The 17,191-nt window shown below is 50.3% G+C and overlaps 3 protein-coding genes across 6 annotated transcripts in view; 1 reads left to right on the top strand and 2 right to left on the bottom strand.

Moving 5' to 3' along the window:
- Positions 1-7,873, bottom strand: part of LOC121589719 (3-hydroxy-3-methylglutaryl-coenzyme A reductase) — a 38,748-nt gene extending 30,875 nt beyond the window's left edge. The window contains exons 1-2 of one of the 3 annotated variants that reach the window (XM_041908823.1): positions 7,459-7,873; positions 6,310-7,318 (exon numbers count right to left, since the gene is read on the bottom strand). The gene's annotated coding sequence lies outside the window, so the exon portion shown is untranslated. Of the gene's footprint in view, positions 1-6,309 lie in introns of all 3 variants that reach the window. The other 2 variants (XM_041908824.1, XM_041908825.1) reach the window with 2 other exon arrangements.
- Positions 7,874-8,828: 955 nt separating this feature from the next.
- On the bottom strand, positions 8,829-11,248 carry LOC121599903. Its single transcript, XM_041928041.1, has 3 exons — positions 11,038-11,248; positions 10,642-10,884; positions 8,829-10,550 (listed from the first exon to the last, which is right to left on the bottom strand). Exons 1-3 carry the CDS (start codon positions 11,084-11,086, stop codon positions 9,007-9,009), a joined length of 1,836 nt encoding a protein of 611 aa, XP_041783975.1. The 5' UTR covers positions 11,087-11,248; the 3' UTR covers positions 8,829-9,006.
- A 101-nt stretch (positions 11,249-11,349) lies between these two features.
- LOC121599877 (negative elongation factor A) lies at positions 11,350-16,874 on the top strand. Of its 2 annotated transcripts, none has more exons than XM_041927994.1 (4): positions 11,350-11,669; positions 12,305-15,484; positions 15,564-15,719; positions 15,796-16,874. In XM_041927994.1, the coding sequence occupies exons 1-4, from the start codon at positions 11,460-11,462 to the stop codon at positions 16,036-16,038; spliced, it is 3,789 nt and encodes a 1,262-aa protein (XP_041783928.1). In that variant the 5' UTR covers positions 11,350-11,459; the 3' UTR covers positions 16,039-16,874. The 2 variants fall into 2 exon arrangements, with proteins under 2 accessions (XP_041783928.1, XP_041783935.1); XM_041928001.1 differs by lacking the exon at positions 11,350-11,669 and adding an exon at positions 12,003-12,091.
- The last annotated feature ends 317 nt before the right edge of the window (positions 16,875-17,191 follow it).

The following is a 17,191-nucleotide window of genomic DNA, read 5'->3' as shown; positions in this document are numbered from 1 at the left end:
AATTTTTAAAGAATGGAGCCAGACGGGCTTTTGAAGCTGCGATTTTGCCGAATATTTCAAACCGAATCCCCGACGTTATCATGGGCGTGCTTGCAGTGATTTATTGTGTTTTGCACAACAACATTCAACGACAATGAACTGGATAGCCCACAAAATTAACAACGCTCTGAGACGTTTGACGTTTGGCTTCCCAGAAACCGCGAGTGAACCCAATGAACATCTTATCTATTCAATGTTGGCAGCATTTAATTGTTTTGAAAACATATTCTTCCCAGAAACTGACAATCAAATTGGGGTAAAACCCATCTCGCGGCAAAATATGTGCCAAACGGGGTACGTTGTCATTCAGTTTTGTTGTACTTTGCTCAACAGGCTAGAAGTAGAAGTTCTGATTTGGTTTTGATTTCCTACCATCCAGCTACGGTATGGAAGATGAACCCAAAATGTAACTAGTTTGTTCAGATATAATTATGTTTAAGCATTACAAATTCTTCGCCTTAAAAGGTTTTGTTTCTGATATTTTAATATTTGTCATTCGATTTTAATCTACTGAAGGGCCTAAAACTACCAAAAATGTATCCTCTGGGAGCAATTTAATTCTCATTTTAATCTCTTAGCATTTCTCGTTTCCGTTTACTTATCCAATCGCACTCTTTTCCAAATTTAATTTCTATGAGAAAAGTCTACGACTCTAGCGACTAAGAATTCCCGTTCTTAAATGTACATTTTAACGTTATAGAGCAATCATTTAAATACAAATCAAACTTGAAACTCATTACTGTATTATTTGCTGTGTCTAAACGGACAATAACTTCAATAAGTTCCGGAACGCGACTAAGGCATTGGCGCTCTTGGAAACCCATCGAATTTCTGAGTCAGCGATCACTCATAAAATTGTCGATCGGTGGCACATTCAAAGCACGGATACCTCTCCCAATCGATGTTCTTAGTTTCGAACTGGAAACGAGCAATGATGACGCAAACAAACAATCCGGATGTACCAAAGAGGTTCTGAGTCGTACTGTGAAGTACACATCGGAGTGAAATATCTTTCATTATTATTGAAGTGCACAGCGAAGAACTTTTGTAATACATTACAGAGCAACATTATTGAGATATTTCTAGGAATTAGAAAACTAAAACCCTCTATTCCTCACCACACCGAGAGATACACTTTACAAAATAATCAATAAAATTAAACAAACAATATTAACAACCCATCTTTTCGCATCCTCCGTGTAGGGGGAAGGTATACAAGAACGATTGGCATTGCAATTGCCACGAAGCATTAATCAACCATCATATAAACACATAGTACACCAAAATAGTGCACCAGCTAATTGAACCCCAATTTGTAACCCGTTCGTGATTGATTGCAACGAAAAAAAAATAAGGAAGAAACAAAAAGAGAAAAAACAAACTGCCACCAAAACCAAGCAGCACCCATTAGTGATGGGTAAATACGATTTTTTACCGGAGTCGGATCGATCCGACTCCGGTACACCTCGGAGTCGGACTTGGAGTTACTCCGGACTGTTTTACCGGGGGGGGGGGGGGGGTAAAAGTTGCACGAGCAAACCTCCGGACTCATCGACTCCGAGTCCGGATCAGTCACTCCGGATCACTCCGGATTACTCCGGATCGCTCTGGATTACTCCGGATCGCTCCGGATCACTCCGGATCACACCGGATCACTCCGGATCACTCCGGATCACTCCGGATCACTCCGGATCACTCCGGATCACTCCGGATTACTCCGGATCACTCCGGATCACTCCGGATTACTCCGGATCACTCCGGATCACTCCGGATTACTCCGGATCACTCCGGATCACTCCGGATCACTCCGGATTACTCCGGATCACTCCGGATCACTCCGGATCAGTCCGTATCACACCGGATCAGTCTAGAGGACATGTGTAGCCGTGTAACTTTTCTTTGTCTCTTTTGCCTTGTCCTTGCCTTTAAATCTTGATGAGTGAAGCATGCATACCTTTCGGGTACGTTCGGGGTATAAGCTCTGTCCTTCTCATGTTCATCGTGAAGATAGAATCGTATGCCATCGGCTGTGCATTCCGGCGTGGACAGGCCCGTGGACGCCGTCTGTTCGCAGACATTCAGACTCATTCGGACTGATCCGAACTGATCCGAAGTGATCCAGAGTGACCCAGACTCATTCGGACTGATCCAAACTGATCCGAACTGATCCGGACTCATTTCAACTGATCCGGATTAATCCAGATTGATCCGGAGTGATCTGGAGTAATCCGGCCTGGTCCGGAGTAATCCGGAGTGATCCGGAGTGATCCGGAGTGATCCGGAGTAATCCGGAGTGATCCGGAGTGATCCGGACTGGTCCGGAGTGATCCGGAGTAGTCCGGACTGATCCGGAGTAATCCGGACTGATCCGGACTGATTCGGACTGATCCGGACTGATCCGGACTGATCCAGACTGGTCCGGACTGATCCGGAGTTGAATCCGGTTGTGATCCGGAGTCGGAGTCATATTTTGCGCACCGGAGTCGGAGTTGATCCATGACTCCGCTCCGGATTACCCATCACTAGCACCCATCAGCCCAACTTGGGGTGATACGTCATTAAAAACTCACTTTTACTTTTCACCCCTCACATGGCCCCGAATAAAAACGTGTCCAGGCGTGGTGGCACGTTTCTCCTGCCTTCTGGTTGACATATATTGCCCAACACGTGAATGGGGGAAAGAAGGAAACGGGATCATGTAAAAGGTACGCATCCAGGGCAATCCAAAAAAAAAGAGTAGAATGAACTCAAAATATGGCCAGGCGGCGGACGGGTGCGGGGGAAGCTGATGGATAAATATAGTGCGTCGTTGCACTTTCGAGCCGGCTGCACTTTCAAGTGCTGTGATAAGCTGTACCTAAACAAAACCAAAAAAACCCTCTTCGCTGGAATGTTCCGCGTCAAGTGCAGCGCTGCAACGGAAATCCCCTCTGCAAAGCCCCACCACAAACGACGGTTCGATCGACAGCAAGGGCCAAACACTGATCGATTATTCCATCCCGAACAGAGTGCCCAACACAACAACAACATGTCCACAGTCCAACGCACATGTTGCGCTTATCTCACCAATTCTAGCGCACGAAATCGGCATACAAACGGCCCCGATTAGGGAACGGGGAAATATGAAAACCGGGTTGCGCAGAACTAACAGGCTTAATATTCCTCGGGTGCGTTTGGCACGCAACGGCAGGCAATGCGGCAGCGAGATCGTGCCGCGTCAAGTTTACACACGTCGGCCCATTTCAGTGCGGCGCGAAACATTGTGTACATTCCGGCAGTCGCACCATACGAGACATCCTTTAACCAAGTCACGCTGGTGCGCCACTGTGCGTGCGTGTGTGTGTGTGTGTGTGTGTGTGTGTGTGTGTGTGTGTGTGTGTGTGTGTGTGTGTGTGTGTGTGTGTGTGTGTGTGTGTGTGTGTGTGTGTGTGTGTGTGCGCGTGTGTGTGTGTGTGTGTGTGCGTGTGTGTGTGTGTGTGTGTGTGTGTGTGGTGTGTGTGTGTGTGTGTGTGTGTGTGTGTGTGTGTGTGTGTGTGTGTGTGTGTGTGTGTGTGTGTGTGTGTGTGTGTGTGTGTGTGTGTGTGTGTGTGTGTGTGTGTGCGAAAGCTGAATCCAAAACCGATAACAACGCCACGGGGCCAATCGTACCATCTCGCGGTAGATCGCAATCGCGAACACACCCTGGCGTAAAGCAGGCGTCCAGACATGATGCACGTCCGTCCGGGTCCCCAGCCAAGCCGGGTCGCAGCTCCTTTGTATGATGATACTGGCGCGATCGGTGCTTGCATGACGCACGGTGATGTAATTTTTGGTAGTGGTGGTGACGAAGGAGGATCACATGAGGGGTGAGGGAGTGCGCACACGGGGTAACGGTACAAACGCGCGTTGTGTCGATTATTGTTGATTAGACGATTTTTGTGTGTTGTTTTATCACTCTTTCTCCCTCTCTCTCTCTCCCTCTCTCACACACATTTTAGTTTGTCCGGTTCCGTGGTATCTTCCTGGGAGCGGCACGGAATTAACAATAGGATCGTCACTAAAGCAATACATATTTGTATGATCATATCGATCGTTAGTAGGAATTGTTGATCCCACGGAGATCCCCAACACATATAGTAACCTTATTTATGCCGCGAAATATGTTTTATTTAAACATAAAAACAAACAAAAAGTGGATAATGGACGTTGCCGACATGGCTTTTTTGAAAAGCCTTTTTTCTCCACCCCTCCTGCAGCCCCATCGGCCACAAAATAATTGTGCATTATTTCGCATTCGTCTGTTAGCGCACGGCTTACCGAATCGTTCCATTTCCTCGCTGTCTCTCTCTCTCTCTCTCTCTCTCTCTCTCTCTCTCTCTCTCTGTCTTCTTCACCCGCACCACTCCACAAATGATCTATTTATGCTAATGCACCTTTCCCTCCGTGTCTTGTCAGGTGGTTTTGATTGTTTGGCGCACTCGGACACACCACCATCATTGTGTGTTGCATCATCCGGCGCGATGAGTTGAGCGGGCGCGGGTGGTGTGGCACCGGTGCGGTTCCGGGCATCCGGAACGCCTCTGTTACATATGCCCGTACACGGCCTGGGGCAATGGACGTGACCGTCGGGCTGCCCGACCTTTGCAGCACACCTATCGGCCATCGCATCCATACTGATTACCCCCCCTGGAGGGGGGGATGTTTGCGGCAGCTTTCCGAGCGTTGCTGCGGGACCACGGGACACGCAATAATACACACTATCACACCATTCCGATCTTCAATCCACAATCGATCGACATCGCAGCTTGAAACTTGTAATGTAATGGATGGGACGGGAACCCGGAACTGGCTTCGATGCAATCCAGCTGCCCTCCCCCTCCGCCCACACGATCGTTTGCTGCCTCTCAAGAGGATGTGTGTCTCAAGTGTGGTCCCCTTGCCAGATGCATTATTGAATTTGGAACGGTTCCAGCGACGGTTTTCGGAAAAAGCAACCGGACGTTGTCCTTTCCGCTCCGCGTTGCGTCGGGCTTCTTCCATCTGCAAGGTTGTGCATCGACCTATGCACACACACACCCACACACACCAGTGTGTGCACTAAGCGGACGATTTAGTTTACCGTGTTTTCATAACGTCGCTAATTAAAGCGGTACGTATCAATTGAAAGGAAAACTTAAAATGTGAAAGCTTGAGTGACATTGGACGGATTTTCAATTACGGACCGGAAATTCCTCTCCATCGTCCATCGTCAGTCCGTGTGTGTTTTTTCTGAGATGCTTTTCTTTTACCTGCTGCACGACTCAGCTGTGCTAAAAGCTGATTGTAGTAGCTGTGCCAGCAGGGAGCAAAATTGCTCGTTTTCAGTGCAATAGTGGACAGCTCCCCCAGCCCGTACGCGTTACGATACCATCGAAACAATTACGGCAACGAACGATCAGCATTTGGTAGTGGAATAAATCGGTTCAATTAAAAGGCAATGACCATAAAACCGATAAAACATCGCACACTGAAACAAAAACAGGCGCTTCTATTGCTTTGTCGCTAACTAAAACGAAACCAAAACAACAGTTGTGTTTACCAAGTCTGTTCCATCCTTTCCCACAGCGTCCTCCTTTAAAGGGGACAAAACAGAGGGAGAGAGAGAAATAGAGAGAGAGAGAGAGAGAGAGAGAGAGAGAGAGAGAGAGAGAAAGAGACCACAAATTCGGCCACGGCGGAGAATTCACAAAGTGGTGCAATATGATGCAATAGAGAAGAGGCCACACACCAGCGCCAAGTCGCCAAATCGTCATCACCGTCGGCAAAGGAGTGTAGCGGGAGAGCAATCTCTTGACGGTATCACGCGCCATCGGTGACGTTTTTCGTGGCCTTTGAACGCGTGTGCGTGTGCTGCGCTTGTTCTGCGGCATCCTGCAGCGGGGGTTTTTCGCCATCCGGATGGTCTTGATGCTGCGACCATACCGTGCACACACTCACACACACACAAGGCCAACCAGTATCGCAGAAAAGGATGGTTCGAGTCGCGACATATTTCCTCACATCAGCTGGACGACGGCGGCTCTCGGGGTTGTGGACCGCGGTTAAGTAATCGGTCGTGTGGCGGTGAGCTTGGCCATTTGATACCGCCGCCCACAGTTGTGAGGTCACCGGCGGATTGCAGCGGAGTGGAAGGGATTAGAAAGCAGCAGGAATGTGTTTAGCCAGAAGAGGGGGGAGGGGGAGGAACTGCTCGACAGCAGTGGGAGGAAAGCGGGTGCACAGTGTTATGATAAGCGCGAGAGCAGCTCTTACCTGAGCGGGGTCCTGTGCCTGTAACACCAATCTGGGGAAGGTTCGAGAAAAGCGAAAAAAAACACACACACACACACACCTAGAGGACTTTGGGCTGGCTGGCGGGCGGATGGACACTACAGAATCCTGTGGGAGATGCTGCCGATCGGGATGATTGGGCCGCCCCTCGGGACGTAACGGTGGTTGTTGGCAGTGTTTTGTTCCCGTCCGATTATGCAGACAATTTTCTTCGCTCAGCTGTGCCGTGTTGCTGCGGCCTGCTTACGCTCACACACTCGCGCGCTCTCACTCGCACTCGCTCTCTTTCCGTTCTGTTCGCACTGCTGGCTTTGCCCTGTTCGCATCTAGCACACGTGCACTTCTGGGGGAACCTGCTAGAGTGCCGTCGGAGCAGTCTTATTCGCGCACACACTCGCACTGCTGCTTTGCGGTATGCGCAATCCGGTATTCGCGGACTCTTTCTTGGGTGTTTTCTTTTTTCTTTTTTCCTTTTACAAATTATCCCGTTCGATTGCACCAGCCTGACCGCGATCGGGTTCCTTCATTCATACATTCTAGTACTGCACTTTTGACACTTCTGTTCTGGTGTGCTGCTCACACTGCCGCCAGTGGTGGTTTTGCAATCTTCGCCCTTTCCCTCTCGCTCGCAACGGGATTGGGTTCTGTCACGGGGTGCGCGCGTTTGACAGCGCTTTGTTGTTGTTTATTGTGCTCGCGAGCAGACGGAGCACAAATCGTTCTGGTTGCACAATTTGGTGATGATAGACAACTTTTTTTTCTTGTTATGCACTATTTGCGGCCGAATGGCACTGCTGTCGCGTTTCCTTGTTAGACTGGAAAATTTGTTTTCGTATCGATACACCCACACAGACACACACACACACACACTTGAAACTAAAAACGAATCACAGTCTGGAAACGGCTGCAAGTGTTTCCTTAAGAGCAGCAGATTTGAGGCTCATTATTCTCGATTACAATGCTTCTCTCGCGCACACGTTGCCGTACGGAACTGTAGAAGCAGTAAGGAAAATTGCCACAAAATCGCTCCAATTACACCTACACTCGAGCCGATGCGCTCGCCACTCGACACACTTTGTGACTAGCGGAACTGGCTGGCACAGGGCTGGCTACCTTCCAAACGTTACCCACCGTTGAATACCGAGACACGATAGCTGCTCCTTCCAATCGCCAGCGAATGAATGGCCACACCGATCCATTGCAACTTTTACCGCCCAACACCCAACACACATACCGACAGCCACACACACAATCACACACGCTGCACAGCAGCAGCGAATTTGGTGTGTGTGGGGGGAAAAGGTGCACTACTCAGGCGAGGCACTCCGTGCTGATCAGGTCACCCGCAGAAATCCGCACATCATTTGGCGGTTTGCTAAACATCGTAATGTTAACACTTTCGCCCACTTGTTTCACCACCGTGTTTACTTGTTGGATCTACATCCGACAGGGAGTAAGGCTGTGAATTTTACCACAGAAAAATTGATCCGTCTGGGAAAGCCACAAATTTTCCAGGCAAATAAAGATAAATATTGGAGAAGCGAGATAGAAGATTACTGCACCTTTCGAGTCCGGTTCGAGCAGGTTGGCTCATTGCGGATGTGCGAGTCGAGTGTGGCAAACGAAACGACTTTTTCCAATAAAAATGAGATTTCCTTATTGTATACAATTTTCAAACGTTAATTGTTCGTCTTTATTTATTTAAATCGTATAAACGTAAAGAAGGATCTCTTCGTTTTCGTTTTTGTCAGACGTGTTGTTTAAATAAATATAAAAGGTGAGGCGCACAATGGTCGCTCCTTCCAAGTGTCAATTTACGCAAGATTGAGGGCGGTGGCAACGCTCATCGGATGCGATTTTATCGGACGTGATTTATATGGGATTTGACAGATAACGTCGGACGTGCGATTTCGTCGTCCGACGTTATCTGTCAAATCCCATATAAATCTCGTCCGATAAAATCGCATCCGATTAGCGTTGCCACCGCCCTGACCAATACCTAGCGGGTCATTTGACCCCCATAGAGATGCATTTAAAATTGTATTCATCTATAAACTGAATTAAGCTATCTAATAATACTCTTTTTTACAAATCAATTTGCTTTCATAAAAGGAACACCCTAAAATAATCGCGTGAAAAGATGAACGAAGCTAAATTTAGCTAGTAAAGCATCGAAATTCCACCGCCATACGTTTGATGCTGAAGAATGAACCATCCCAGTCCATTTGCTTTCCGGGACCCACATTCAAGATTTTTTTCAGTAATTTGCAATTCAAACGGTTTCATTCCATTCGTTCGAGAAGATAATTTGCATTTCAGTTGTGTTTTATCAGCGCCATCTCGGAAGTGTCGTGGAGAACAGTCAGTTAGAATAATTCCGATGCGGTGTTGGTTTTGGTAAACTGAAGCTTTGGATATTTTTGGATGTTTTGGACGGAACCAGCTGGACTGAATCGGAAATAGATTGCAAAAACGGGAAAGATTGTTAGATGCTAAGTAGCTTATTTTTAAATGTGAGGTAGCCACATCACTATCCACGGTTTTAATCTTTATTTGTCAAGTCGCACTACGCTTACAATTATGGATGGAATGAAGGCACATGGTGCACGCCGTAACGCGCACGTTTTGGACGGATATTTACGATACGTAATAATTTCCAAGAAAGAGATTCAATTGCTTCTAGAAGAACACCTTCAAACAAACCGCTGCTAGGGAGATAAGGAAAGTCGTGAGTGTGCTGCTGAGAGCCGCCGTCGAGCGATAGATGACCCACGGAAACACGGTAATGAAATTTTCCGTTTCCTGCCAAGGGTTTTCACCGTCGTCGAAGTGCATCGGGCACTGGTCCCGCTCGCGCTCGTACTCCGTCATGTCGATCGCCACTACCGCACCTTCGGTGTAGTTCCACGAGGTGACGTCCTGATTGATATCGCAGAACGCACCAACCGCTTGCGACATCAGCACGCGGTTCAGATCCGCCCGCTGGTACACCCAGCAGCGGTACTTGGACAGCGGATCCAGATCGTCGTACGTGATGAGATAGGATTTCAGATTTTCCTGCCAGTAGCCGATACACTTCATGCGGTAATCCGGATCGCTGTAGATATCGATCGGCCGGCCGAGATAATCCACCGACAGACAGTAGTCCGCATCGATCATCATCTCCTTCTGATCGCCGTCGCACACGGAAAAGTCCGAAATGTTTTGCTTGCAGCGAATGTCCGGCCGAGGACTCAGCGTAACGCCGCCGAGAATGCGCGTTTTGAACGGCGCCTCGCCCTTCTGCGTGAAGTTAAACTTTCCAGCGACCGGGCACCGGATCGGGACGGGTTTGGCAGCGAGCAGCAAATCGTAGCGCCACTGTTCCTCGTTCTTGAACTGCTTCCACGAGCACACGGTCGAAAAGTCGTCCTGAATCACGGCCAGCCCCCGGCGGTAGCGAATCACGTTGTGATGCTTCGGGACGAAGTCGAAACAAACGTAATCTGTCTGACAACCGTCCACCGTTAGGCGGGCGGTCATGATGCGCGAGTCCCGCTGCTCCCGGCACACGTAGATCGTGCGGCGGTAACGCGATTGATCCGGTTTGTACGTTTCCACGATGTGCGTTTCGTTTATCTTTACATCACCGTCGATGTTGGCGGTATTGATCCACTCGCCGGTAAAGTTTTGCGGGAATCGGCACCCCGGCTCGATGACATCCGCCTTGACGGGTGTGATGCGCAGACGCTCGGGCGATTTTTCGACCGTCTTCAGCGTGTTACATTCTGCCGTGATCGACACGCCCAGGTACAGATCGTCGTCACGATTCTTCAAAAAGCACCGATACTTTTCATCCTTTCGCGATTCCTTCGTGTTGGCCACGGCGAAATAGTGATTCTTGCCGATGAACCAATCGCCCAGACAGCTGTACTCCACCACACCGTTGAACGTTTCCGCCATCCCGATGCACTGCTTGTAGGTGATGTTAAACTTTTCGTTCGATATTAAGAACTGCGTGCCGGCCTGCTGGCAGGAGTGAATCCGTGCATCCGGATGGTCACACTCTCCAGTGAAGCGGAATCGATTCTGATAGGCAAACTGCCACACACCCTCAAGCGACGAGCGACAGTTTACGGGCACGTAGTTTTCGTTAAACAGCGTTATTAACTGCTGATCGGTCGATCCACGGCATACCCGCTCGATGGTGGGCTCTTCGTTTGGCCCAATCGTCACACAAACCGCTAAAAATGTGGAAGACAGTCATGTTAAAGCACACGATCCTTTGGTTTTGATTCGAGTTGATTTGAGGGAGTGGTTCCGAGTAGTACTTACATTCATATTTTTCGAATATATTCAACGTCCTGGGGAACGCGTGCACACAGTGGTAGCACTTTCTGCTGCGGAAAATGAACGTAAAGTTGGAGCCTTCGCGCAACATGTTGATGAGGTCGCCCCTGTCGGACATGCTGTGATCGTCGAGGACGGTCAAGGTAGGCCTTCCCGTTTCCCACGAGAACCATGATCCTTGCAGGATTTTCGGAATGGTGTAATTGTATCGCGCTGTAACGTGAGCCACTGAAACGGAAAGGATGCAGTTGCAGATCAAAACACCACGGACACGGATGCCATTAAAAAGCAATTAACAGGATCGTCTAGCATAGCACAATAGACGCCTAGTCCAGACAGCCCCGCCCTGTTAGCACCGAACGGACAAACGCAGAAGCTTACCGCCGTACAGCAGCACCACCAACAGTTGTAATACTTGAATCGGCTTCATCCTAAGCCTAGAACGCAAACTAAACTAGTTTCGCAACGTTACACTAAATAATCGAACACAAAATAAACGAAAACATTGATCACACCACGCCAATTGTTTATGGAGTTGGTCTGTACGCCCTTCTGCTTTGTGCGACGCTGTGATTCATTCCACAGACGTCAAGCGAGCTGTCAAAAGGTCGGTTGGCGTTCGGTGCAGCGCGCACACCATCGCCTGTCGGCACCTTGAGCGTTACGCGTCCCCGAAGTTTGACAACACAAGCGTGCCAAATCGGTAACGCCCGTGCTGTGGTGTGTGTGTATGTGTGCGTGTGTGTGTTTGAAACTGAGTTGGAAAACGTACCTCACTGCATTCGGCATCAGTTTTTTTCAAGATGGCGAACGTGCGGGACAGCGACATTTCACTCTGGCTGCACAATAAGCTTGGTACATCGAACGATTCATGGATCAGCGGCTCAATCACATCGCAACTGAACAAGGAAGTGCTGCGGAACATCAAGGAGTGTTTTCCGGACCTACAGACGCAGGTTAAGCTGAAACTGCTGCTCAGCTTTTTCCAAATTCCGCGACGGATCGTCGAAGAGGTAAGCGGTGCGAAAGAGAGGGCCCGAGCCCGAATGACGACAACGTTGCGCCGACTGATGGTGCTGCGGGCGCTGCGATGAGCAGGAGAGAAGAACAGAAGAAAAAACACCAAATGCTGATGTTGCACGCGCGCTGGTGGTGGTAGGCGCTGCGAAAAAAAAGAAATGTTGCAGGAAGAAAAAAGACTGTGTGTGTGTTTTTTACAGGCCTGATGTGCGTATTCCGTTGACGAGCAAAGAGTTTCAAAGAGGTTTTGTTGATAAATGCGCCCATCATAAGGCGCTCATCGCCGTGCCGTTGATTGCGCCTCTGGATGCTCGTGCTCCGTGCGTGTGGTTTACGCGGGCGGTCGGGGGAAGCTGCAGGAGAAGCACGCTGCTGAAGTGCGTTGATGTATGTGTGTGTGCGCATGTTTGCGAGTGTATGTGTTCTGATGTGTAACATAAACAACAACAAAATAACGACAGCAACCAACCTGTCATACGTACACACCGTTTTCGATAATCGTTTTGCCATCAAGTTTTATGGACAACAAACAATACTCTACAATGTTTGCTTCCCCTGGCAGTACACTTGTGCTGTTACGCATGGTCGTAGCTTAACTAATTAATTTCCGCTTTGCTTCTCTTTGTAGTGGAAAACGGAGTTGGAAGAGGTGATCGAAGTCGCTGGTCTCGATTCGGAGCTATGGGTGTCAATGATAGCGGAAACGATAAAAACCCTCCCGACCACTGGCTCGCTGAACACGGAAATCTCCGACTACGAGGAGACGCGGCCCATCTTCACAGACATGGTGAACGAGCTGCGGCGGTTGGTGGTGAAGAATGCCGACCTCGGCATGCTGCCGCTGGAGTGCCAGTATCTCAACAAGTCGGCGCTCGTGTCCGTGGTCGGCCAGCAAACCACGCCGGTGAAACACTTTACGCTGAAGCGCAAACCGAAAAGTGCGGCCTTACGCGCGGAGCTGCTGCAGAAGTCTTCCGATGCGCAGAGCTGTCTCAAGAAGATATCTGCACCGACAGTGCCTTTACGGTCGCGTGGCATTCCACGTAAGATGACCGACACGACACCGCTGAAGGGTATTCCGTCACGCGTCCCTACCGGGGGGTTCCGCTCACCGCCGACCACGCCGGGCCAAACGCGGCCAACGATGAGTCGGACGCCCGCGGGCAGGAAGGATGGCGGTATCAAGCTGCTCGAAATCGGCGAGCAACCGTTGGGCTATGCGGCGGCAAAGAAGCGCAAACGGGAGCAGGAGAAGGAGGAGCAGGCGAAGAAGGTCGCAGAACAGCAGAGCCAAAGTGCGAACGATACGAAACCCGTGGCCGTCTCACCAGTCACCTCGAGCCCGACCGTTACCACTACGCCCGACTATGCGGCCGGTTTGTCTGCACCGTCGACGGTGTACAGTCAACCGGCGACGCCGATGCCTGCCACATCTGGCAGCAAGGATACACCCGCCATGTCAACGTCGGTTGCGGCTAACGCGCCGCAAGCGCAAGTGTCGCAGCCACAGCAGCAACAACAGCAGCAGCAGCAACAACAACAGCAGCAGCAAGCACCAACAGCACAGCAAACGCAGCTTCAGCCACCCCAGCGACAACAGCAAAGTCAACCGGCAACAGTATCTCAGCCGAATCAGCAACAGACGCCCACAGCGGCTCATACTGCAACCGCTGACGTTGACGAGGAGGAGGAGGAGGTAGAAATGAAGGAGGTGAAGAAAGAATCCATTAGCTTAACGTCGCCCACATCGATAGCGGTCAGTTCCGTGCCAAGCGTTGTCAGCTCGGCCCCGCCTCCACTAGCTTACCCTACTACGAAAACGCTTTCCGCTACGGTCATCAAAACGGAGGCCGTTGCAACCGGTACGGTCGGCAGCTCCATGGTCACGCTGTCCTCGCAGCCACCATCGTTAGTGCGGACGGTGCCGCTGACGCCGAAGCAGGCCAAATCGGTACTGCAAACGCAACCGGGAGCGACGGGCGGCGTTCAAATCATTCAAAAGTCGACCGGGAAAACGATCAGCGCTGCGGCAGCCGCTGCTGCCGCGGTAACGAGCAGCAGTAACACGAACGCGCAGCAGAAAATTGAAATCATATCGTCCGAATCGATCGTTCCCAGCGCGCTGCATGCTTCCATTCCAAAATCCACCACCATCATCAACCGGGGCGGCAACATACTGTTCACCACGAAGCAGGTGCAGTCCGGTACGACCACCGCTGGCGGCGGGGGCACAATCATCCAGCAGAAAACGCCACTCACTTCGTTCGTGCTAAACACATCGTCGCCCGGAAAGCAGCTAAACATTCAGCGAATAGTGTCGGGCGTCAGTTCTGCCAGTACGCCCAGCCTGACAACGACCCTGTCCCGTGCTCAGCAGCCGCAGCAATTGATCCAGCAGCACCCGCAGCAAATACAGGTGCAAGGAGCACAGGTTGCTGGGCAGGCTGGCACTCGGATTGTGCAGATCAAAACGGCCCCAACCATGTCGCTGAACAACAACCAGCTGATGCAGAATATTCCCCCACTAATATCGACCCAGATGCCGGGCGGCGCCGCTCAGCCAACGATCCTAAACATCCAGTCGGTGCAGCAGCAACAGCAACAGCAGCAGCAACAGGGCCAGCAGAATCAGCTGCAGATAACGCCTACGGCAGTGCCGCAGAAGCGCACCATCACGATCACGGCACAGAACCCACCGACGGCCGGTATGACGACCTCCGTCGCGCAAATTCTCCAACAGCAGCAGCAGCTGCAGCAACAGCAACAGCAGCAGCAGCAGCAGCAGGCCCTACAAGCGACGGCTGCGGCAGCGGTCGGTCAGCAGCCCAAGTACACGCAGGTCGTCATGCCGCCGAACGTCAAGGGCAATACGTACTACGTCACCAACTCGGCCAACATGTCGAACGTGCTGAACCAGAAGGGCGTCATCATTCAAACGGTGGACGCGTCGGGCAACACGGTGTACCAGCAGATACCGCTCCAGAATGTGTCCGGGCTGGGCGGGGCCACCATACTGACCGGGCCGCCCGGGCTGATCAAAACCGAGTCGGACACGAAGCTGAGCCAAATACCCGCCCTGGTACCGACCAGCTCGCTGCATCAAAATATTCCCGCCCTAACGCCCGTCGTCATTCAGCCGAGCGGAGGGCAACAGCAGGGCACGACCGTGATACAGCAGCAGCAGCAGCAGCAAAGCACCACCATACCGGCACTAATAACAAACATTTCGCAGCAGCACGTGCAGCAACAGCAGCAGCAGCAGCAACAACAGGGACAGGTGAAGCAGCAGGTGATTTTCCGCCCCGTCGGCGGAACGAACAATGTGCAAACGATTTTGCCACAGGGAATTACGCTTATCCAACGGCCCGGCGGGCAACCAAAGCTAGTGCAAACGATCCAACAGTCCGCCGTCGGTGGTGTGCAGCAGCAACAGCAACTGATCAAAACGACAGCAACGGCGGGCCAGCCGGGCCAGCGGACGATAATAACGCAAATACCGCAGCAGCAGCAGCAGCAGCAACAGCAGGCGCAGCAGCAGCACACCATCCAGTTCCAGGCACCGGGCACGCAGCGTACCGGCGGTACGACCATTCAGCTAGTCCAGCAACCGCAGCAGCAAGCTCAAACCCAGCAGATTCAGGTGCAACGGGCTCAACTGAAACAAGTAACGCAGCAGCAGCAGCAGGGAACCACGGTTACGATACAGCAGCAGTCGCAAGGCAGCGGTCAGCAACAGCAGGTACAGCAGGCTCAGCAGCAGCAGCAGCAGCAGCAGCAAGCCGGTGCCAGAAAGGGGCTTTCAATATCGGTAAGTTATTTGATCGGGATAGCTAACCTCTGCCATGCTGGACTGATTGGTTGATCTAATGATACGCTTTATTTTGCAGAGCAAGTATTACATGGAAGCACATGACATGTTCAAACGCGCCAACTGCGTATCGCGACTGGAGAAGGCGATCATTATCGGTTTCATGGCCGGCTACCGCAACAATCCTAGACCGTCGCCGGAAAACGTTGTCACTATCAAGCTGAACGAAAGTTTGGTAATTATGCAAAGCAGCCAAAGTGGCTGTGTGATGTGTACAAATGCTAATACGCTTTCTTTTTGCGCTACTAAAGGAAAAGGTGCACCAGGACGACCAGTCGACCCTTATGCTGGTGGAGTCGCTTATCACGCTCGACTACAACACGGGTCAGTGGCGAACATTCCGTAAGTATCGCGAGGTCGACCAAACGCAACAGCTGCCGGAAGGGGTGAGCGGTGACGCGACAACGGTGGCTGGCACGGCAAACCCGGCTGCCGGGGGAGGCGGCAGTGGGACGGCCTCAAACGCCGGACAGCAAAACTCGGTAGTTATTTAATATTTAGCATAGAGTGCACCAAAAACTGTACCGAAACGGCGGGGCAAGTAAAGATCGCGAAGGATCGCGCGCTGGTGGCGGCGATGGTTTATCATTGCGCGGTGCAGCACTGTTGTTCATAAGCACCAGAAGAACAGCAAAACAATAGTACAGAGTATGTAGGTAAAAGATAAAGTAAAGTAAAAAAGAAACAGCTGCAAACAAAGTGGCGCAATACGAAGGTGTGAGCATTGTTAGGCAATTTATGATATGTATATGTAAGTAGTACATATTTGTATAGGACTGTAACTTTAATAATGCTAAACGTCGTACGTAAGGTTCGCGGGAAGGGGTGGCAGCAGCTTTTGCCGAGCGATTCAAAGAATCAGTGCAGTGCGTGGTTGGACTCTGTGGCTGTTTGACGGAAGTGTGGGGCCGATGTAGCAAAACAACAAACAGTTTGATCAGTTTGGCAATGACTAGTTTTAGCGAGAATAATATATCAATGCAAACGGTGATTTCTGTTGAAGGATGTATTTTGTATAAATTAATGGGGAAATACTGGCACCTTTTTTTTTGTTCTTTTGAAGAAACGCCACACCAACACAATTGATGGTGTTACGTTTCGTAAATACTGTACATAGATGCAAACAAGCTTTTGGCAGAAAAACGAGAAGAGATTTGTGTTGACGATCTAGCAAAGTGGACTGTCGTTGGGAATGTACAGCTTCTCGAAATGATCAACACCATGACGCCAGAGCATCTACGCAGTGTGTCATTTGCATTTTTGTTGAGAAGGAGTTTAGTTTGCGCATACGATTGTGAGCACTTGCGAGCCAAGTGTACCATGAAAACAATATCTGCAGTGCGTCAAGTATCTTTTGCACGCTCAATGCACTCCAACAGTAGAACACGGTTCATCCCAATGCATGTTGGTTTGCCACATTCTCAAGACAATAGAATAGCGACGGAGCAAGGAGGGGCGAACGCTACGCTTTACTGTCTAGTGTTGCATTGTATCTAGTGTTTTGTTTTAGACCGTAGCGAAGAAAGCCTGCGATCATGTATAAACTAAAAGCATTTTAGTTCACAAGAGGCGAAATAAGTGTTATTATGAATTATTATTTTAGCGTCTGTATCGAAATTAAAAAAAAAGAGATAACGAAATATATGC

This window comes from Anopheles merus, chromosome 2R, assembly GCF_017562075.2.
Source record: "Anopheles merus strain MAF chromosome 2R, AmerM5.1, whole genome shotgun sequence".
NCBI lineage: Eukaryota > Metazoa > Arthropoda > Insecta > Diptera > Culicidae > Anopheles > Anopheles merus.
The sequence above is the reverse complement of the archived record's forward strand: the minus strand, read 5'-3'. Positions and strand labels throughout refer to the sequence as shown.